At 41.3% G+C, this 22,192-nt stretch overlaps 1 protein-coding gene across 1 annotated transcript; it reads right to left on the reverse strand.

Annotated features, from left to right (window-relative positions):
- Nucleotides 1-593: 593 nt before the first annotated feature.
- LOC130980839 (uncharacterized) lies at nt 594-3,344 on the reverse strand. The gene is made up of 3 exons (XM_057904480.1): nt 2,126-3,344; nt 1,658-1,786; nt 594-1,447 (listed from the first exon to the last, which is right to left on the reverse strand). The coding sequence occupies exons 1-3, from the start codon at nt 3,342-3,344 to the stop codon at nt 594-596; spliced, it is 2,202 nt and encodes a 733-aa protein (XP_057760463.1).
- Nucleotides 3,345-22,192: the final 18,848 nt, after the last annotated feature.

Raw genomic sequence — 22,192 nt, forward strand, 5'->3', positions numbered from 1 at the left:
TGAAGTAGAGATCAATGACCTCCTCACTATGTCATGCCATCCTTTTGCTTGAGGTATGAGATCACCTCTCCGAAGTTTGAGTGGTCGGCCATGTGAATCCAATACCCAATCAGTGCCTATTCTGCACAAGTCACTCACCATATCCACATATCTTGGGTCATTTTCAACCCTTTCTTCATAGCTAGGTCGTTTGAACTGTTTGTGCTTGACCCTTAGCACCCTATTGATGGTGTCCGGGCTAAAATCAACATCCACACCTCTTACATAGCTCATGTATGGTTCTTCATCATCATATTCTCTTATCACATTAGTGAAGAACTCATGGATGAGAAGCATGCTTATTTCTTGAGGTTGGTCACAGAGAAGCTCCCATCCCCTTTTTCTGATTATTTTTTGTATCTCAGGGTATTCATCTTTTTTAAGCTTGAATGGTAGCTCTGGAACAACATCTTTGCTTGACATCCAACTAAAAATTCGCTCATTGTGTTTGGATTTGAATCTTCTTTGATCAAATTCATCTTCTCTCCTATCCCTTGATGATGAGGCCATTGAGATTCACTTGCAAGATTGAATCTCCCCACAGCTACTAAGATTTACTTGTTTGCATATGAAGTTGGAAATGGCCCCATGAAATCTATTCCCCACACATCAAACAGTTCCAGCTCTAGAATGAAATTTTGTGGCATGGCATTTCTTTTGGGCAAGTTTCCTGCTCTTTGGCATTCGTTGCAACTTTTTACTAGTTCTTTGGCGTCCTTGAAAAGGGTTGGCCAAAAGATCCCACTTTGTAGAACCTTTGCTGCAGTTCTGTCCCCTCCAAAATGGCCTCCATAACTTGAGCTGTGGCAATTCCATAGCACCTCTCGTCCTTCTTCTTCCGAAACACATCTTCTGAGGACTCCATCTGAACACTTCTTGAAGAGATATGGCTCATCCCAGACAAAGTATTTTGCATCATTCATGAGCTTTCTTTTCTGATGTTTATGTATCTCTGGTGGTAAAGCCCTAGTTGCCTTGAAGTTGGCTATATCTGCAAACCATGGAGCCTTGTGAACTATCATCAACTGCTCACCAGGGAAGATCTCGTTCACTTGAGTATCATGTCCCCCACCTTCATCCTGAGAGATTCTGGAGAGGTGATCTGCTACCTTGTTCTCCACTCCTTTCTTGTCTCTGATTTCAATATCAAATTCCTGCAACAATAAGATCCATCTTATTAGTCTTGGTTTTGATTCCTGCTTAGCAAACAAATATTTAAGTGCTGTGTGATCTGTGAAAACAATCACTTTTGCACCAATGAGGTATGATCTAAACTTGTCAAATGCGAATACTATTGCCAGCAGTTCCTTTTCGGTTGTGGTATAATTTCTTTGAGCATCATTAAGGACCCTGCTGGCATAGTATATCACATGGACTAAGCTATCTTTCCTCTGTCCTAACACTGCCCCTATTGCATAATCAGATGCATCACACATTAGTTGAAAAGGTAAGTTCCAATCAGGTGGGGAGATGATAGGTGCAGAGGATAGCCTCATTTTCAAGTTCTCAAAAGCCAACATGCATGTTTCATCGAAGACAAATGGTGTGTCAGCTACAAGGAGATTGCTTAAGGGCTTTGCTATCTTTGAAAAATCCTTAATAAACCTTCTGTAAAAACCTGCATGTCCTAAAAAGCTCCTAATTGCCTTGACATCACCGGGTGGAGGAAGTTTTTCAATAATTTCCACTTTAGCTCTGTCCACCTCAATACCCTGGTTAGAAACCTTATGACCAAGCACTATTCCTCCTGTCACCATGAAGTGACATTTTTCCCAGTTCAAAACCAGATTGGTCTCTTGACATCTCTTCAATACCAGGGCTAGGTGATGTAGGCAACTAGGAAAAGAATCTCCAAATACTGAAAAATCATCCATAAAAACTTCAATGAATTTCTCTATCATGTCTGAGAAGATAGAAAGCATGCAGCGTTGGAACGTTGCAGGTGCATTACATAGTCCAAATGGCATGCGCCTATAGGCAAACACTCCATATGGGCATGTGAAGGAGGTTTTCTCTTGGTCTCTAGGATCAACCACTATTTGGTTATATCCTGAATAGCCATCGAGAAAATAATAAAATGCATGGCCTGCAAGTCGTTCCAATATCTGGTCCATGAATGGAAGCGGGAAATGATCTTTTTGTATAGCTTCATTGAGTTTTTTGTAGTCTATGCACATCTGCCATCCAGTGACGGTCCTTGTAGGAATTAATTCGTTCCTCTCATTTGGAACTACAATTATTCCTCCCTTCTTTGGGACAATATGTATAGGGCTGACCCGTGGGCTGTCTGAGATAGGGTATATCACCCCTCCCTGCCATAACTTCATAACCTCTTTCTGCACCACCTCTTTCATAATTGGGTTCAGCCTCCTTTGAGATTGAATGGATGGTTTGGCATCTTCTTCTAGCAGTATCTTGTGCATGCATATGGCTGAGCTTATTCCTTTCAGGTCAGCAAGAGTCCATCCAATGGCATCCTTGTGCCTCCGCAGTACTTGGAGTAGTTCATCCTCTTGATCCTGGTTGAGGGATGAGCTTATGATTACTGGGTAACTTCCGTTTTTCCCCAAATATGCATATTTGAGAGTAGGTGGCAGTGCTTTGAGCTCAAGCTTTGGTGCCTCTGACTTTTGATTTTCCACCTTGGGCGCTTCTTGTGTATGAATTTCTGTTGCTGCAACCTCTTCACTTGATTCATATTCCTCCCCTACTACGCTCTCTGGCTCTTCAGGTTCTTCTTCCTCAAAGTCCTCATGTACTTCTTCCTCAAGCGCATCTAACCTCATGCATTCCCCGAATTGCTCTGGTGGGTAACTCATGGCCTTGAATACGTTGAAGGTCATCTCTTCATTGTGTAATCTCAAGGTGAGGTCACCTTTTTGGACATTAATGACAGCTCCTGCAGTGGCCAAGAAGGGCCTCCCCAGGATAATGGAAGCCTTGGGTTCCTCTTGCATATCCAAGACCACAAAATCTGCTGGGAATATGAACTCTCCCACCTTTACCAACAAATCATCTACTATGCCGTGAGGGAACTTGAATGATCGGTCTGCCAATTGTAGGGCCATCTTTGTTGGTTTAGCCTCTTCGATATTCATCTTCCTCATCATAGCTACTGACATCAAATTGATGCTGGCTCCTAGGTCACAAAGAGCCTTCTCTACCGTGATCTCACCTATGACACAGGGGATCTGAAAACTCCCTGGATCCTTCAATTTTTGGGGTAATTTGTGCTGAATGATAGCACTGCATTCTTCGGTCAGTATCACAGTTTCGTTGTTCTTCCAGCTTCTCTTCTTAGTCATGAGCTCCTTTAAGAACTTGGCATAGAGAGGCATTTGTTCTATTGCTTCAGCAAAAGGTATGTTGATTTGTAGCTTTTTGAAGATTTCTAAAAATCTCAAAAATTGGTTGTCATCCCCCTTTTTCTTCAATTGCTGAGGGTATGGAACTCTCGGGACATCCGGCTTCAGCTTCCCTTCTTCTTTTTGACTTTTAGAAGTTGGGCTCTGATCTCCATCTTGCCTTTCTCCTTCGTCAATTGACTCTTCTTCTAGTTTCTTCTGGTCAAATCCCTTCAATTCCTTCCCACTCCTTAGAGTGATAGCTTGACACTCCTCCTTTTTACTTCTGTTATTGCCAGAAGTCCGATTGAATAGGTAACCAACTTGTGTTTCAAGCTTCTCAATGGCAGCATCTTGGTTCTACATATTTGACTGCACTTCCTCTCGGAATGCTTTACTGTCTTGGATGTCTCTGCATATGTGATACATAAAAATTAGATTTCACGTATAACCGGCAAGTATACTGGGTCGTATCAAGTAATAAAACTCACTAAGAGTGAGGTCGATCCCACGGAGATTGGTAGATTAAGCAACTTTAGTTAAATGGAAAATTTAGTCAAGCAAACATAGTTTTGATTTCATGAGCATTTTTTATTTTTGAACCTAATTGCAAGAATTTAAACGGCAAAGAATGTAAAGAACTAGAGAAGAGAAATAAAGTGAAGGTAAATAACGGAAACTTAAAGTGCAAGAAACTTAAATGACATCAAAGTTAAATTGCAAGGAATTAAAGATTGCAGAAATTTAAAGAACATGAAAGTAAATAGCAAGAGTTAAAGGAACAGAATGTAGAGAACAAGAATAATAAATTGCAAGAGTGTAGAAGGGAATTGGGCAATGGGTATTCAAACACTAAGAGCAAAAGAAATGAGAATTAATGATAGAGAGAATCATTAGGGATCAGAGATGCAAGTTTTCATGAATTGATGTTAGTCAAATCCTTCTCAATCATGGGTATAGATCCATGGCAAGTGGGTAATTGAATCCCAATCTCTTGGTGATTCAATTTCTCTCAACATAACCAATTGCCACTCTCGTGATCTAATTGTTCATGAGAAGAGATGAAGTTCAAATCTAATCCAGCCACACAACTCCCATAATCTCAACCAAGGAGAGTTACATCTCACATACTAACCAAGGTGTATTGATTAAAGAAATCATGAAAGGATGAACTCCAAACTGAATTATGTGGCTCATTCCTCAAATTCACCACATAATTCATATAGATTAACCCCTCTCTCGATGGTGGTTGAATCTTTGAAGAACAAGAATTTCCTCTTTAGATCAACCACTAGAATTGAGGAGGAAAAGATGAGTTCACCAATGCATTCCAACAAGCAGAGCTCTTCCCCCTAATGAAAGTGGGGTTTAGTGAGTCATAGCTCCAATTTCAACCATAATTGCTATCAACAAAAATTAAACTAAGTGTGAAGAAAAGAAGAAGAAGAATAAGGAAATGCTTAAAGCTTAAAACTAAAGAAGAAAAGTTCCAAGAAAAACCAAATTAGCTCTCCGGGTATACTCCCGGAAGTACTAGAGAACTCTCAAGTAAAAGTGCTAAAAGTATATAAAAGTTCTAAGTGTCAAAAGTCCTTTCCAAGTACACCAATCTCTTCTATTTATACTACTCCCAAAACTTCTTCAGAGATCTTCAATTTGGGCTAGCAATGTGGGCTTTCTCATTGTTGAATTCTTGGTTCAATTGAAGGAGTTGCTGGCCTTTGTGAGGAATAGGGGACACAGAGCAAGTTGGCAACCATTCTGGCCCATTGAGGGGCGTTATTGGCAACAACTCTAGGCTTAATGCACGATGGCAACGTGCATGGTGTTTTCCTGGAAGTGAGGTTGGAGACTTGGGCGTTGCTGGCCCAAGTTGTTGCTAACAACTTGCTTTTCCTCTTCTTTTACATCATTGGAAAGCTCTTGATGTCTATTTTCCAATGCCACTGGAATCACCTCAATTGGACTTTCCTAGCTCAAGTTATGCTTCTTCAAAGAAAGTAAGGTCAAGCTGCCAAGTTGTTGCCAAAAACGCACCCATTTTGCCAAGTTGGCAACGTGCCCGTGCCTAGCCTCCCAAAGCAGGGAAATGAGGCTGGCGTTGTTGCCAAAAACGCACCCTTGCTAGCACGTTGGCAACGTGCTCGTGCCCCCCTCCAGGGCTCATCTCTAGCCTTCTTGAATTTCAACTTCATATTCTTGTTTTTAGGGCCTAAAGATGACTCTAGTTTGGCTTCAATTTTGTGCTCCACCATAGACTATTATATATGGTTGGAAAGCTCTGAATGTTAGCTTTCCAACGCAACTGGAAGCATTCAATTTGGGTCTCTGTAGCTCAGGATATCGTCCATTGAAGAAGGTAAGGTCAGGCTGCCTTGTTGGAGTTGTTGTGGATAACGCCCCTATATTCCAAGTTGGCAACGTGCTACCTCCATTCTTCACCATCCAAAGCTTCCTGGCGTTGTTGCCAAACACGCCAATGTTTTCTTGAGTTGGCAACGTGCCCGATGCTTCTTCAAGGCTCTAAACATTGCTTCCCACGTTGCCATTGAACATGCCTATAGAAGCTGGCGTTGGCAACGTGGTTGGCAGCTCTTCCTGGCGTTGGCAACGTGGTTGGCAAGGCTTCCTGGCGTTGGCAACTTGATTGGCAAGGCTTCCTGGCGTTGGCAACTTGATTGGCAAGGCTTCCTGGCGTTGGCAACGTAGTTGGCAAGGCTTCCTAGCGTTGGCAACACCCTCGATCTCCTCTTCAAGGCTTCATTCTTGTTGCTTGGCGTTGCCTTGAATAACGCCTATGGTTCTTGGCGTTGGCAACGCCAGCGTCTTCTCCTCTTGGGCCAAGCTCACTCATGTGCGTTACCTTGAGACACGCCAATGAAGTAGCACGTTGGCAACGTGCTCGAGCTTCTTGGCTGGGCAAATTCTTCTAGCTTAGCGTTGCCTTGAACAACGCCCATACTCCCCACGTTGGCAACGCCCTCGAAGCTCCTTCATGGCCCAAGTTCCTTGCTTGTGTGGCGTTGCCTAGGGACACGCCTATGGTTCCTGGCGTTGGCAACGCCCTCGAAGCTTCTTCATGGCCCAAGTTCCTTGCTTGTGTGCGTTGCTCATAAAAACTCACTCCTTTCTCCAAGTTGGCAACGCCAACATTTGCTCTCCAGGGCTGCCTGGCGTTACCTTCAACAACGCCCTCCATTCTCCAAGTTGGCAACGCCAACTTGTGCTTCTCCAGGGCTGCCTGGCGTTGCCTTCAACAACGCCCCCTTTTTCCAAGTTGGCAACGCCAACAACTTTTCTTCCTCTTGCCCAGCTTGCATCATTCTTGCTTCCATGCTTCCTTGTTTCATCACCTATCATCAACAAAGGAAATAGCTTCAAAGTCTTACCAATTCATGCAATAAATTTCATGAGATTCATTCATACTCATTCATGTTTGTATTCTTTAAATCATTTGCATGAATTTGGCTAGAATCAACATGTTCCTTGGTGTTCTCATGCATGAAGATAAAACTCATAAAAGGACTTGTTTATTTAGAGAAAATGAGTGAAATTAAGCTAAAACCAACTAAACTAACTGGCTAATATAACAAATTTGCAATTGCATCACAACACCAAACTTAAAGTGTTGCTTGTCCTCAAGCAAAATATAAAGGACTTTGTCACAAGGATCTAAGATGTAAGACTTGAATGTTTGACCAGAGAAGAATTTTTTCATTGAACATGTCATCCTCATTTGTGTGGTCCATGATTTATTGCAAATGAACATGGCTATTCAATTTTTCAATTAAAATGCTTGCTTCAATACTAAATTGGTTAACTTCACTAAACTTCTTTTTCTATACTGTAGCATATGATCCTTGAACCATTTTTTTTTTGCTTCTTTTTTCTTTCTTCTTTTCTTTTCTTCAATTGAGCTCGAAATCTTGTCTTAAGGCGGCTCTTTAGCATAAGCTTTCAATCAACAATCCCAAACCAGTTGGTTCAAGTTGTTAAGTGTTGAGACACTCTTAAAGATTTACTAACTCAAGCCTCTCTCCTTAACACATTCAATCACAGGCATATAACATTGAAATTTTTGTTTGGATAGTGGTGTCCAGCACCTCTTTGGGTTGCTAAATGTTCTGTTATAGAGCTACTCTTGATTGTGAGTTTTCAATCGATAATCCCGAGTTAGTTAACTCAAGTTATCGGGTGATGAAGCACCCCTCGGATTTACTAGCCCAAGTATGTCTCCTAACATCAATCACCACAGACACATATCCAAACTTTGTCATTGATGCCTAGCCTTTCATTCTTTGTCTTTTGTTTTCTTTATTGTCAAGGTTATTTGTGCTATTACTGATAAAGTCTTTGTGATCCTTAACCGAACTAGTCTTGTATAAGCAAGCATTCTTTTGAGCTCATTGAGCCTTGACTCTTTCACAATAAATGCATGTATGCTAGCACTTTTCTCATGGGACAACATGATTCTTTTTAAACTAGGATTCTCTCTGTTCTTGCTCAAGCTACATCTTTTATTCCATTGACAAGTAAAAGTACTTAAGACAAACAACCATTCCAACTCCGTGAGTGGTGATGCATGGAATGGGCAACATAAAAGATAATGCTTCAAAAAGAACATGCATCCTAGAAGGTATACCACATTTCAGACATACATCTTCTTTATTTAATAAAACATAAAGAAAAACAAAGGAACTTCACCACCTTTAGTCTTCATGTCCCTTTTTCTTTGCTTGATTCTCCTTGCTTTCCTTTGCCCTTTGGGTCTTCTTTCTTTTTCTTCCTCAACTCTCCTTGCTGTTTTGTTGTTGAATCCCCCTTTGAATCTTCTTTCTTTTTCCTTCTTAGCTCTCCTTGTTGCTTTGTTGTTGAATCCCCCTCTTCTCTTTGCCAAATTCCTGAGCTTATCATTGTCTCCTTTAGCCTCTGTTGATTAAATCTCACCCTTGCAAGTTCCTGCTCTTCAAATATCTTGCGAGCTTCATTAAAGGTTTTAATTTGTGGGTTGAGTAATGGGGGTGTGGAACAGAGGTAACTGAGCTTTTCTTGGGTGCATATATCATAGTCAAGTCTGTCTTTATGCCTGGCTTCCCTGAACATTCTGCTTTCATTGAAATCTTTGTGAAATGTATCATGTCTAGCATCCAACCTATGGAGAAGCTCCCTTTGCTGAGCTTGCTCTTTCCTTAGTTGAGCTTGTTCTTGTATTACTTTCTCCATGGCTTTTCCATATTCAACAGTTGAATTGTTGATGGCTTCATGCATCTTGGCATATTGTTCTTGTTGTAGTTCCATCATGTGTGCTTGGTATTCATTTTGTTGGTTCATCCATTGAACTTGAACCCCTCTTTGTTGATCCATCAATTGCCAAAGGTCCCTTTGTTGTTGAGCTTGTTCCTCTTGGCTTCTTTGAATTTGTGAATATTGCCCAGAAATTCCTTCTAAAGCGGCTTGGAGTTGATTCATGTTCAATGTATGAGGTTCTTCCATTTCTTGAGGCTCCTCCTCTTGTCTTGCTTCTTTCCTTTTCTTCCTTCTTGCTAAAGGTTGCCTTTCCAATTGGGTTGTGGTGATGAATTCCAACCTTTCTCGGGTAAGAGGTTTTCCAACAGAGACCACATCAGTTTCTCCAAATTCTTCCAGAGGCACTCCAGCTTCTTCACATAGGCGCAGAATAGTACTGGGATATCCTAGCCAGCTGTCCTGTTTGACTTTTTGAGCTATGTCAATGATGTTCTTGGCTATAATGTCTCCAACATTGATTTCCCCTCCTTTCATAATACAATGGATCATTATTGCTCTATTCACCGTTACCTCAGAATTATTTGAAGTGGACATCAATGATCTCCTCACTATGTCATGCCATCCTTTTGCTTGAGGTATGAGATCACCTCTCCGAAGTTTGAGTGGTTGTCCATGTGAATCCAACACCCAATCCGTGCCTACTCTGCATAAGTCACTTACCACATCCATATATCTTGGGTCATTTTCAACCCTTTCTTCATAGCTAGCTCGTTTGAACTGTTTTGCCTTGACCTTTAGCACCCTGTTGATGGTGTCCGGGCTAAAATCAACAGTCACACCTCTTACATAACTCATGTATGGTTCTTCATCATCATATTCTCTTATCACATTAGTGTAGAACTCATGGATGAGAAGCATGCTCACTTCTTGAGGTTGGTCACAGAGAAGCTCCCATCCCCTTTTTCTGATTATTTTTTGTATTTCAGGGTATTCATCTTTTCTTAGCTTGAATGGTAACTCTGGAACAACATCTTTGCTTGACATCCAGCTGAAGATACGCTCATTGTGTTTGGATTTGAATCTTCTTTGATCAAAGGTGTCTTGTCCTTCATCTCCTCTCCTATCCCTTGATGATGAGGCCATTGAAATTCACTTGCAAGGGTTGAATCTTCCACACAAAACTTAGATGAATGCTTGTCCTCAAGCACAAGAAAAATGGTTGTGAATGGGAGAGATATATGACAACAACGTGACTTAGGCAAGCTAGAAAATGATGGTGAGGGGAGGTGGAGTGTTTCGGTTATGTGAGGGGATGTAGTGCTTCATGAGTTTTGTTGGGTAAAGATTAGGCCTAAGGTAAGAATATAGGAAACATGGAATGAGTTGGGGGTGTAGTGTGACTTCGGGTGATGAAATGAGGTTATGGGGGGTAGAAGAATGAGTGATGAAGATTGAGGTTTGATGAATATGGTTGAAGTATTTAAAGTGAACTTTGGTGGGGATGCATGATTCTAGTGAGTTCCGTGGTGCTATGCATGGCTCTAAGGGTTCGGTCATAGCATGGGGAGCATGCTTCCTTGTGCCCAATGCATGTTGAGTTGTTTTTCCCATGCACAAAGTTCAAGACTCATGTGACTTTCTCTTCCTTGTGTATCCGTGACCTCTCTCTCCAAGATTCCCCATCACTTCTTTCTTTCTTTCCTGCAACAAAATTCCAAAAGCTTGAGATTCTTAAAGTGACATTACTAGCTAACAACTTATGATGATACTCCTATGCAAAATTGACTAAACTAAAATTAAAATTTATGAATTGATTCCCTAATCTATTTTTTCTAGCATTAGTAATGTAAGTAAAGACACCAAACTTAGTTTGTGACTAAGTGTTCTATGGAATTAATTCCAAAGATAGCCACATCAAACTTAGTATTTTACCTACATTATATGCTATTTCACGTTTTTTTTTTATATATATATATAACTAAAATGATGACTGTACTTTCATAGTCTAGCATTTTCGTGTATGTATGGACACCAAACTTAGTCTGTGGCTAAGTGTTGTAGAACACACTTTTGCCATTACTTCAAGATAGGCCACACCAAACTTAGTGCTTTGCATACACCATGTACTAGTCTACTTAATCATTATTGGTTACTAAAGTATGAAAATAAAAGACTCCCTGTGCATGGGTTGCCTCCCATGAAGCGCTTGTTTATTGTCCTTAGCTTGACACTGCAGCTTCTTTGCTCATGTTAAGAGTTGCACACTCTCTTCCTTGCTCCAGGGGCCACCAAAATAGTGCTTCACCCTATGTCCATTAGCTGTGAAGGTTTGTTTTGAGGCTTCATCAAGTAATTCGACATAGCCATGAGGTGATACTTTGGTGATGGTGTATCGACCAGTCCATCTAGACCTCAGCTTCCCAGGAAAGATCTTCAATCTTGAATTGAATAACAACACCCTTTGGCCTGGTTCGAATGTTCTTTGAGAGATCCTCTTATCACGCCATCTCTTTGCTCTCTCTTTGTATATTTTGGCATTTTCATATGCCTCCAATCTGAACTCCTCAAGTTCATTGAGTTGTAGCAACCTTTTCTCTCCTGCTGCTTGAGCATCTAAATTCAGAAGTTTGGTGGCCCAAAAGGCTTTATGTTCAAGCTCCACAGGGAGGTGGCATGCCTTTCCATACACCAGCTGAAATGGAGATTTTCCTATGGGTGTCTTGAAGGCTGTCCTATATGCCCAAAGTGCATCATCCAGCTTCCTAACCCAATCCTTTCTTGTTGTTCCCACAGTTTTCTCCAAAATCCTTTTTAGCTCTCTGTTGGCAAGTTCAGCCTGCCCATTGGTTTGTGGGTGATATGGAGTAGCTACTTTGTGAGTAACACCATATTTGTGGAGTAAGGAGTTTAGTTGCTTGTTGCAGAAGTGGCTTCCCCCATCACTTATAAGTCCTTTGGGCACTCCAAATCTAGTGAAGATGTTCTTCTTGAGGAATTGCAAGACCACGTTGGTATCACATGTGGTGGTGGCTATTGCTTCTACCCATTTGGAGACATACTCTACTGCTACCAAGATGTATTTGAATGTGTAAGATGGAGGAAAAGGTCCCATGAAATCTATTCCCCACAGATCAAAGAGTTCCACTTCTAAAATGAACTTCTGAGGCATCTCATTTTTCTTTGACAAACCCCCTGTTCTTTGACATTCATTGCATTGGCTCACAAACTCCCTAGCATCCTTGAAGATTGAAGGCCAGTAGAAACCACTTTGAAGGACCTTTGCAGCTGTTCTTTCAGCTCCAAAATGACCACCATAACTAGAGTTGTGACAATGCCATAATATGTCCTTCATCTCACCTTCTGACACACATCTTCTTATCATTCCATCTGGGCATCTTTTGAACAAGAATGGTTTATCCCAGAAGAAGAACTCAGCCTCATGCAGCATCTTCTTGACTTGTTGTTTTGTGTACTCTTGTGGAATGATTCTTCCCGCCTTGTAGTTGGCCATGTCTGCAAACCAAGGGACATGTTGAATTTGCAAGAGGTGCTCATCTGGAAATTCTTCATTTATTGATGGAAGGTTGTCTTGGCATGCATCTTATGGTACCCTTGATAAGTGATCAGCAACTTGATTTTCATTGCCCTTTCTATCTTTTATCTCAATGTCAAACTCTTGTAGGAGTAGCACCCATCTGATTAGCCTTGGTTTGGCATCCTGTTTTGACATAAGATACTTAAGAGCAGCATGGTCAGTATACACTAAGACTTTAGATCCAATCAAATATTGTCTAAACTTATCAAAAGCATATACCACAGCTAGTAGCTCTTTCTCTGTTGTGGTGTAGTTTCTTTGAGCTTCATTCAATACCTTACTTGCATAGTAGATAACATGAAGCTTCTTTTCCTTCCTCTGCCCCAACACAGCACCGATTGCAAGGTTACTTGCATCACACATGAGTTCAAAAGGTAGTCCCCAACTTGGGGGTGTGATGATTGGTGCTGTGGTGAGCTTAGCCTTTAGAGTTTCAAAAGCATGTTTGCACTCATCATCAAAGATAAAAGGATTGTCTACCACCAGCAAATTGCTTAGTGGCTTTGCTATTTTGGAAAAATCTTTGATGAATCTCCTATAGAATCCAGCATGCCCCAAGAAACTTCTAACGGCTTTCACACTAGTTGGCAAAGGGAGTTTTTCTATAATTTCTACTTTTGCCTTGTCAACCTCTATACCCTTTCTTGAGATTTTGTGACCAAGAACAATGCCTTCGGGTACCATGAAATGGCATTTCTCCCAATTCAAAACTAAATTTGTTTCTTGGCACCTTTTCAAGACCAGGGTAAGATGGTGTAAGCAAGTATTGAAAGAATCACCAAAAACAGAAAAATCATCCATGAATACTTCAATAAATTTTTCTACCATGTCTGAGAAGATTGATAGCATGCATCTTTGAAAGGTAGCTGGAGCATTACACAGTCCAAATGGCATTCTCCTGTATGCAAAGACTCCAAAGGGACAAGTAAAGGAGGTCTTCTCTTGGTCCATGGGGTCAACCACTATCTGGTTATACCCAGAATATCCATCAAGAAAACAGTAATAGGCATGGCCAGCCAACCTTTCAAGCATCTAGTCAATGAAAGGGAGAGGAAAGTGATCTTTTCGTGTGGCATCATTCAGCCTCCTATAGTCTATGCACATTCTCCACCCTGTCACTGTTCGTGTTGGAATAAGCTCATTCTTCTCATTAACAATGACGGTCATCCCCCCTTTCTTAGGTACTACTTGCACTGGACTGACCCACGGGCTGTCAGATATAGGGTAGATGATCCCAGCTTTACACAACTTCAGGACTTCCTTTTGAACAACCTCCTTCATTGTGGGATTCAATCTTCTTTGGGGTTGTACCACTGGTTTGGAATTCTCCTCTAAAAGTATCTTGTGCATGCATACGGCAGGGCTTATGCCTTTCAAGTCATCAATGGTCCAACCCAACGCCTCTTTGTGAGCTTTCAAAACCACAAGGAGCTTTTCTTCTTCCTCTGCACTCAATGTGGAATTGATGATCACTGGGAAGCTGTCCTTCTCACCAAGGAATGCATATTTAAGATGAGGGGGTAGTGGTTTCAACTCTTGTTGTGGTGCCTCTTCTTTCATAGCTTCACTTGGTTCCTCTGATGCTTCCAATTTGTTCTCTTCTTGTCCTTTAACATTCTGGACTTCCTCCTGTTTCACTTGATGGTTTGTGTCAAGTACCTCTTCAACCAACGAATCCACTACATCAATCCTCATGCAACTTTCTTTCTCAACAGGGTGTTGCATTGCTTTGAAGACATTTATGGTCATTTGCTCATCATGCACTCTGAAAATCATTTCCCCCTTTTCCACATCAATGATTGTTCTAGTTGTAGCCAAGAAGGGTCTACCAAGAATAACTGAATTGTTTCCCTCTTCATCCATGTCTAGGACCACAAAATCAGCTGGGAATATGAAGTTTCCCACCTTCACCAAGAGGTTCTCAACTACTCCATTTGGTATTTTGATGGATCTGTCAGCAAGTTGGAGTGACATCCTTGTGGGTTTAAGCTCTTCAATCATCATTTTCTTCATCATGGTAAGGGGCATTAGGTTAATGCTTGCTCCCAGGTCACAAAGTGATTTGTCAACGGCCATGCTCCCAATCGTGCTGGGTATGAGGAAGCTGCCAGGATCTTTGAGTTTTGGAGGTAGCCCTTTTTGAATGATGGCACTACACTCTTGATTGAGAACCACCGTTTCTTTTTCTTGCCAACTTCTCTTCTTGGTGATCAATTCCTTAAGAAACTTTGCATATAATGGCATCTGTTCCAGAGCTTCTGCCAATGGGATGTTGATTTCAAGTTTCTTGAAGATTTCTAAGAACCTTGGGAATTGTTGGTCCTTTGCTCCTTTATGTATCCTAGTTGGGTATGGAAGCTTGGGTACATAGGCTTTTACTCCTTCATTTTTGTTTTCTTGTTGTGGATTCACACTCTCATTGCTATCATGGTTGCTTCTTTGTCTGGGTGGGTTGCCTTGTGGCTTGACAACTTCTTTGCCTTTGTTAGATTTTGAAGCCTTTTCTTCATCTTGCCTTTCCACATGAATTTCCACTGTGTCTTGCTCTTTGGGTTTTATTGCTTCTTTATTCGAACTTTCACCAACTACCTTGCCACTCCTTAACTGCAGAGCTTTACATTCTTCTCTTGGGTTGGGTATTGTGTCACTTGGGAGAACATTGGTTGGTCGCTCAGCTTGTTTGGCTAATTGTCCCACTTGTCTCTCAATATTCTTCATGGTGACCTCATGTTCCTTTTGTCCCTTAGCTAAGGCTTGAGTGGTTGAGCAAGTGCTTGCAAGGTTGCTTCAAGACTTGAAATTCTAGTCTCATGATGGTCAATTGGGGATATGATGGGGGTTGATTGTTGTTGAAAGTTGTTGGGTGGATTAGTGTGGTAATTCTGTGCGTTGGATGTTGGTGCAGGAAAGTTGCTTTGGTGAGTTTGTGAGTTATTATGAGGTGGTTGATATGTGTTTTGTGTTTTTCTATATTGGTTAGTGTTGTTGGCATGGTGATTTTGGTTATTGTGTTGCGGGTGTGATTGTGGTTGTTATTCTTTTGCCAATGGTTTTCACCCCACTTTAGATTGGGATGATTTCTCCAAGATGAGTTGTATGTATCACCATGAAATTCATCCTGAGAATTTGAAGTATTCTGCATGTATTGAACTTGTTCTTGTGGTTGTTCAACAGTGGTCCCTTCACCTTGGCTCCATTCAAGTGATGGTTGATTTGTTGTGTTCACTGCTGCAAGTTGCAAACCATCCATTCTCTTTGTTATCATCTCCATTTGTTGTTGGATTTGTTGGTGCATCAACTTGTTTTGTGCCAAGATAGTATCAACACCTTCAAGCTCCATTACACCTTTCTTTGGGGTCGGATAATGCTGCCTCTCTGATGAGTAATAATATTGATTGTTTGCCACAATCTCAATGAGGTCTTGAGCTTCCTCAGCAGTTTTCATCATGTTGAGTGATCCTCCTGATGAGTAGTCTAGTCCTTTCCTTGCTTCTAAGCTTAAACCTTCATAGAAGTTTTGGAGTTTGACCCAGTCACTAAACATGTCAGGTGGACATCTTCTCATGAGTGCCTTATATCTTTCCCAGGCTTCATACAATGACTCCCCTTCCATTTGCCTGAAAGTTTGTACCTCTGTCTTCAACTTGATGATTCTTTGAGGTGGGTAAAACTTTGCTAGAAATCTGCCCATCACATCATTCCAATTGTTGAGGCTTTCCTTGGGGAATGACTCTAGCCATTGAGTGGCCTTGTCCCTCAAAGAGAATGGAAATAGTAGCAGTTTGTAGACATCTGGATGCACTCCATTTGTCTTCACTGTATTGCATATCCTCAGAAAAACAGATAGATGTTGATTTGGGTCTTCAAGAGGTCCCCCCCCATAAGAGCAGTTGTTCTGTACCAAAGTGATAAGCTGAGGTTTCAACTCAAAGTTATGAGCATGGACATTTGGTGTAGCAATACTGCTCCCACAATGTCTTGGATCAGGGATAGTATATGAAGATAACACCCTTCTAGGTGGTCCATCATTGTTGTTGGCCCCTCCAGGAGGATTTTGCATCTCATCCTCCATGGCTTGATCTTCTCCCTCTGACTCCTCTTCACCAACTATTCCCTTTCCTCTTTCTGCTCTCCTTATCCTTCGGAGAGTTCTCTCGTCCTCAATATCACGTCTATTAGTTCCTGACATACACAAACAAAACCAAAATCACAAGTGAGACACTCTAAAATTAGAGTGGAATTGGGGTTAGTGAAACAAAGTATCAAACAGTTAGTGGGCTTAACAAAAACACTAAAAAAATGCTTAATCTAAACCACCTTTCACTTAATCATTGTCAATCTTTTCCAATCCCCGGCAACGGCGCCAAAAACTTGATACGTAAAAATTAGATTTCACGTATAACCGGCAAGTATACCGGGTCGTATCAAGTAATAAAACTCACTAAGAGTGAGGTCGATCCCACGGAGATTGGTAGATTAAGCAACTTTAGTTAAATGGTAAATTTAGTCAAGCAAACATAGTTTTGATTTCATGAGCATTTTTGATTTTTGAACCTAATTGCAAGAATTTAAACGGCAAAGAATGTAAAGAACTAGAGAAGAGAAATAAAGTGAAGGTAAATAACGGAAACTTAAAGTGCAAGAAACTTAAATGACATCAAAGTTAAATTGCAAGGAATTAAAGATTGCAGAAATTTAAAGAACATGAAAGTAAATAGCAAGAGTTAAAGGAACAGAATGTAGAGAACAAGAATAATAAATTGCAAGAGTGTAGAAGGGAATTGGGCAATGGGTATTCAAACACTAAGAGCAAAGAAATGAGAATTAATGATAGAGAGAATCATTAGGGATCAGAGATGCAAGTTTTCATGAATTGATGTTAGTCAAATCCTTCTCAATCATGGGTATAGATCCATGGCAAGTGGGTAATTGAATCCCAATCTCTTGGTGATTCAATTTCTCTCAACATAACCAATTGCCACTCTCGTGATCTAATTGTTCATGAGAAGAGATGAAGTTCAAATCTAATCCAGCCACACAACTCCCATAATCTCAACCAAGGAGAGTTACATCTCACATACTAACCAAGGTGTATTGATTAAAGAAATCATGAAAGGATGAACTCTAAACTGAATTATGTGGCTCATTCCTCAAATTCACCACATAATTCATATAGATTAACCCCTCTCTCGATGGTGGTTGAATCTTTGAAGAACAAGAATTCCCTCTTTAGATCAACCACTAGAATTGAGGAGGAAAAGATGAGTTCACCAATGCATTCCAACAAGCAGAGCTCTTCCCCCTAATGAAAGTGGGGTTTAGTGAGTCATAGCTCCAATTTCAACCATAATTGCTATCAACAAAAATTAAACTAAGTGTGAAGAAAAGAAGAAGAAGAATAAGGAAATGCTTAAAGCTTAAAACTAAAGAAGAAAAGTTCCAAGAAAAACCAAATTAGCTCTCCGGGTATACTCCCGGAAGTACTAGAGAACTCTCAAGTAAAAGTGCTAAAAGTATATAAAAGTTCTAAGTGTCAAAAGTCCTTTCCAAGTACACCAATCTCTTCTATTTATACTACTCCCAAAACTTCTTCAGAGATCTTCAATTTGGGCTAGCAATGTGGGCTTTCTCATTGTTGAATTCTTGGTTCAATTGAAGGAGTTGCTGGCCTTTGTGAGGAATAGGGGACACAGAGCAAGTTGGCAACCATTCTGGCCCATTGAGGGGCATTATTGGCAACAACTCTAGGCTTAATTCACGTTGGCAACGTGCATGGTGTTTTCCTGGAAGTGAGGTTGGAGACTTGGGCGTTGCTGGCCCAAGTTGTTGCTAACAACTTGCTTTTCCTCTTCTTGGCTCTACTTTCATGCTAAATGTAGCCCAGAATTTGAGTGTCAACCTTCTGCTTAAATATGGACTATTATACATCATTGGAAAGCTCTTGATGTCTATTTTCCAATACCACTGGAATCACCTCAATTGGACTTTCCTAGCTCAAGTTATGCTTCTTCAAAGAAAGTAAGGTCAAGCTGCCAAGTTGTTGCCAAAAACGCACCCATTTTGCCAAGTTGGCAACGTGCCCGTGCCTAGCCTCCCAAAGCAGGGAAATGAGGCTGGCGTTGTTGCCAAAAACGCACCCTTGCTAGCACGTTGGCAACGTGCTCGTGCCCCCCTCCAGGGCTCATCTCTAGCCTTCTTGAATTTCAACTTCATATTCTTGTTTTTAGGGCCTAAAGATGACTCTGGTTTGGCTTCAATTTTGTGCTCCACCATAGACTATTATATATGGTTGGAAAGCTCTAAATGTTAGCTTTCCAACGCAACTGGAAGCATTCAATTTGGGTCTCTGTAGCTCAGGATATCTTCCATTGAAGAAGGTAAGGTCAGGCTGCCTTGTTGGAGTTGTTGTGGATAACGCCCCTATATTCCAAGTTGGCAACGTGCTACCTCCATTCTTCACCATCCAAAGCTTCCTGGCGTTGTTGCCAAACACGCCAATGTTTTCTTGAGTTGGCAACGTGCCCGATGCTTCTTCAAGGCTCTAAACATTGCTTCCCACGTTGCCATTGAACATGCCTATAGAAGCTGGCGTTGGCAACGTGGTTGGCAGCTCTTCCTGGCGTTGGCAACGTGGTTGGCAAGGCTTCCTGGCGTTGGCAACTTGATTGGCAAGGCTTCCTGGCGTTGGCAACTTGATTGGCAAGGCTTCCTGGCGTTGGCAACGTGGTTGGCAAGGCTTCCTGGCGTTGGTAACGCCCTCGATCTCCTCTTCAAGGCTTCATTCTTGTTGCTTGGCGTTGCCTTGAATAACGCCTATGGTTCTTGGCGTTGGCAATGCCAGCGTCTTCTCCTCTTGGGCCAAGCTCACTCATGTGCGTTACCTTGAGACACGCCAATGCAGTAGCACGTTGGCAACGTGCTCGAGCTTCTTGGCTGGGCAAATTCTTCTAGCTTAGCGTTGCCTTGAACAACGCCCTCGAAGCTCCTTCATGGCCCAAGTTCCTTGCTTGTGTGGCGTTGCCTAGGGACACGCCTATGGTTCCTGGCGTTGGCAACGCCCTCGAAGCTTCTTCATGGCCCAAGTTCCTTGCTTGTGTGCGTTGCTCATAAAAACTCACTCCTTTCTCCAAGTTGGCAACGCCAACATTTGCTCTCCAGGGCTGCCTGGCGTTGCCTTCAACAACGCCCTCCATTCTCCAAGTTGGCAACGCCAACTTGTGCTTCTCCAGGGCTGCCTGGCGTTGCCTTCAACAACGCCCCCTTTTTCCAAGTTGGCAACGCCAACAACTTTTCTTCCTCTTGCCCAGCTTGCATCATTCTTGCTTCCATGCTTCCTTGTTTCATCACCTATCATCAACAAAGGAAATAGCTTCAAAGTCTTACCAATTCATGCAATAAATTTCATGAGATTCATTCATACTCATTCATGTATGTATTCTTTAAATCATTTGCATGAATTTGGCTAGAATCAACATGTTCCTTGGTGTTCTCATGCATGAAGATAAAACTCATAAAAGGACTTGTTTATTTAGAGAAAATGAGTGAAATTAAGCTAAAACCAACTAAACTAACTAGCTAATATAACAAATATGCAATTGCATCAATATGCTCTCAAGCAGGGTTTCAATTTTAGAGATTCTGTCATCAAATGATGGTATGTTGGGGGTAGAGGTAGAAGAGTGAGATATATTGCTGTGGTTTTGTTGGTATGTCCTCTGTGTGAATTGTTGGGGAGCTGTGTTGTTAGGGTTGTGACGTCTCTGATCTTGGCCTTGGTCTTGTTGATTCCCCTACCCAAAGTTTGGGTGATTCCTCCATCCAGGGTTGTAGGTCTTGGAGTATGGATCATGGTTGTATCTAGGTGAATTTCCAATGTAGTTGGCTTGCTCCTGAGTGCCTTCTTCCTCTTCACTTCCTTCCTCTTGAGTTGAAGTGGTGATTGCTGCCACTTGACTTCTCTCCATCTTCTTGGTGAGGTCAGCTAGCTGCTTGGTGATGAGCTTGTTTTGAGCAAGCAGAGCATCTACATTGTTCAGCTCCATTACCCCTCTAGTGTTTTTGGATGCTACTTCCGCAGTTCCCTGGGTTTGGGTTAATGTAAGAGCCCAAGACTCTTCTATCTTCCCCACCAGGATTTGCTCTATCTCCTCCACCATGGTTGTGCACCTCTTCCTCACGATGGTCCTCCATGGTTGTTTCAAAGTGTTCCTCTTCTTTTTCAGCACCCACTACACGTTTTTCTTTTGTCTCCCTTCTTAATCTTAAGAAGGTTCTCTCAGGTTCAGAATCAAAGGAAGTTGAAGCTCTGCTTCTTCTCCCTGTCATACAACCAACAGAGTACAAGCAAGAAAAGCAATGCAGAAAGTATCTTGTTAGAATAACTTGTTAGTGTCAGTGATGCAATATATCAAACAGTTAGTGGGTTAGTAAACTGAATTGTAAATAGCAAAGAAAAACTCAGAAAAAGGGGAGGGGAAGAATTAAACTAAGACGGAAAGCAAATTAACCAAACAGAAAATTAAATCAAACAAAATACAAATGCTCAATCTAGTGATCCTCTAATGTAATCATTGTCGATGCACAATCAATCCCCGGCAACGGCGCCATAAACTTGATCGGGGTAAAACTTGTCTCTCAACAAATTCCCATTCGGCAAGTGTACCGAATTTGTCGTCAAGTAAAAACTCACAATAGAGTGAGGTCGAATCCCACAGGGATTGATTGATCAAGCAACTTTAATTAGAGGAATGATCTAGTTGAGCGAATCCGTGAATAGAGTTGATAATTGCAGAAATTAAAATGGCGAGAAAGTAAATGACTGAAAGTAAATAGCAGAATTGTAAATGGGAATGGGGGAATTGCTCATAAAAGTAAATTGCAGAAAATAAAGAGAATGGGTAAGATCAGAAATGGGGAGTTCATTGGGCTTAGGAGACGTTGCATTCTCCGGATCAATTTCATTTTCATCTCTTCCTCAATCAATGCACTCATTGATCTCCTTGGTAATCTTAAGTGATTGAATCACAATTTCTTGCAATTCAATCTCTCAAATCTTGATCAATAGCCAATTCCTTGATCAATTGCTCATGAGAAGGGATGAAGTGTGGTCACTGATTATACCACATGCACTTTCCAAATCAAATGCTTAGAGGGTTATAGCCACATACCCATCCACACTCAATTTGGTCCAGCATGAGAAAGCATTTCTAGCTAATCTCTTCATTCATCTTTCAAGGATCCGAAGAGATCCATGTTTGAATAGCTTCTCTTCCAAGATAACTATCCAATTGGATGAGGATCGAAAGCTTTCAAGTAAAATCAAAAGGAAAGATAGAAGAAGAATAAGAAAATTAGTATTGATCCATCAAATTACAACAGAGCTCCCTAACCCAATGAAAGGGTTTTAGTTGTTCATAGCTCTAGAAATCAAAATCAAAGATGGAGAATACATGATAAAGCTAGAAGTACAAAGAAAGTAAATGCAAAGAGTAGTTCTCTCCTAGCTCCTTCCAAAAGCTCTTCTCTCTTTCAAAACTACTCCTATATATACTACTCTTCTCAGCTTCTAGTTAGCTCTTCAAGTCTTGGGCCTCTGGATCTTTGAGCTTGAAGCAGTTCCTTTCTTCAATTGGGCTTGGCTTACTTGCAGATAGATAGTGTGAAGTAGGCATAGACTTTAGCTCAAGACGTTAGGGGTTTTTATCATTTAGTGAAAATATAAGTTCGAGAACGTTAGTGACACTTAACATTGTCACTAACGTTGCCATGCACCCCTTTGCCTCACGTTAAAGCCCACGTTAACTGGGTTAACGTGGCTTTTAACGTTGCCTTGTTAGCCTTCGAGAACGTTAGTGACACTCAACATTGTCACTAACGTTCAAGTGTGCCCCTTCTTGCTTCACGTTAAAGCTCACGTTAACTAGGTTAACGTGGCTTCTAACGTGGCTTTTGCCAACCTTCGAGAACG

Source organism: Arachis stenosperma, chromosome 5 (assembly GCF_014773155.1).
Source record: "Arachis stenosperma cultivar V10309 chromosome 5, arast.V10309.gnm1.PFL2, whole genome shotgun sequence".
In the NCBI taxonomy this organism is placed as follows: domain Eukaryota; kingdom Viridiplantae; phylum Streptophyta; class Magnoliopsida; order Fabales; family Fabaceae; genus Arachis; species Arachis stenosperma.

Bases quoted from the DNA above. Each gene is read 5' to 3' on its own strand.
- LOC130980839 (XM_057904480.1), bottom strand. From the start codon at position 3,344: ATGACTAAGAAGAGAAGCTGGAAGAACAACGAAACTGTGATACTGACC. The intron at 1,787-2,125 runs GCCATGCATTTT...TCATGGTGACAG, and splicing joins GATATTGGAACGACTTGCAG to GAGGAATAGTGCTTGGTCAT. The intron at 1,448-1,657 runs GTTTTTACAGAA...ATTATGCAATAG, and splicing joins GAGCTTTTTAGGACATGCAG to GGGCAGTGTTAGGACAGAGG.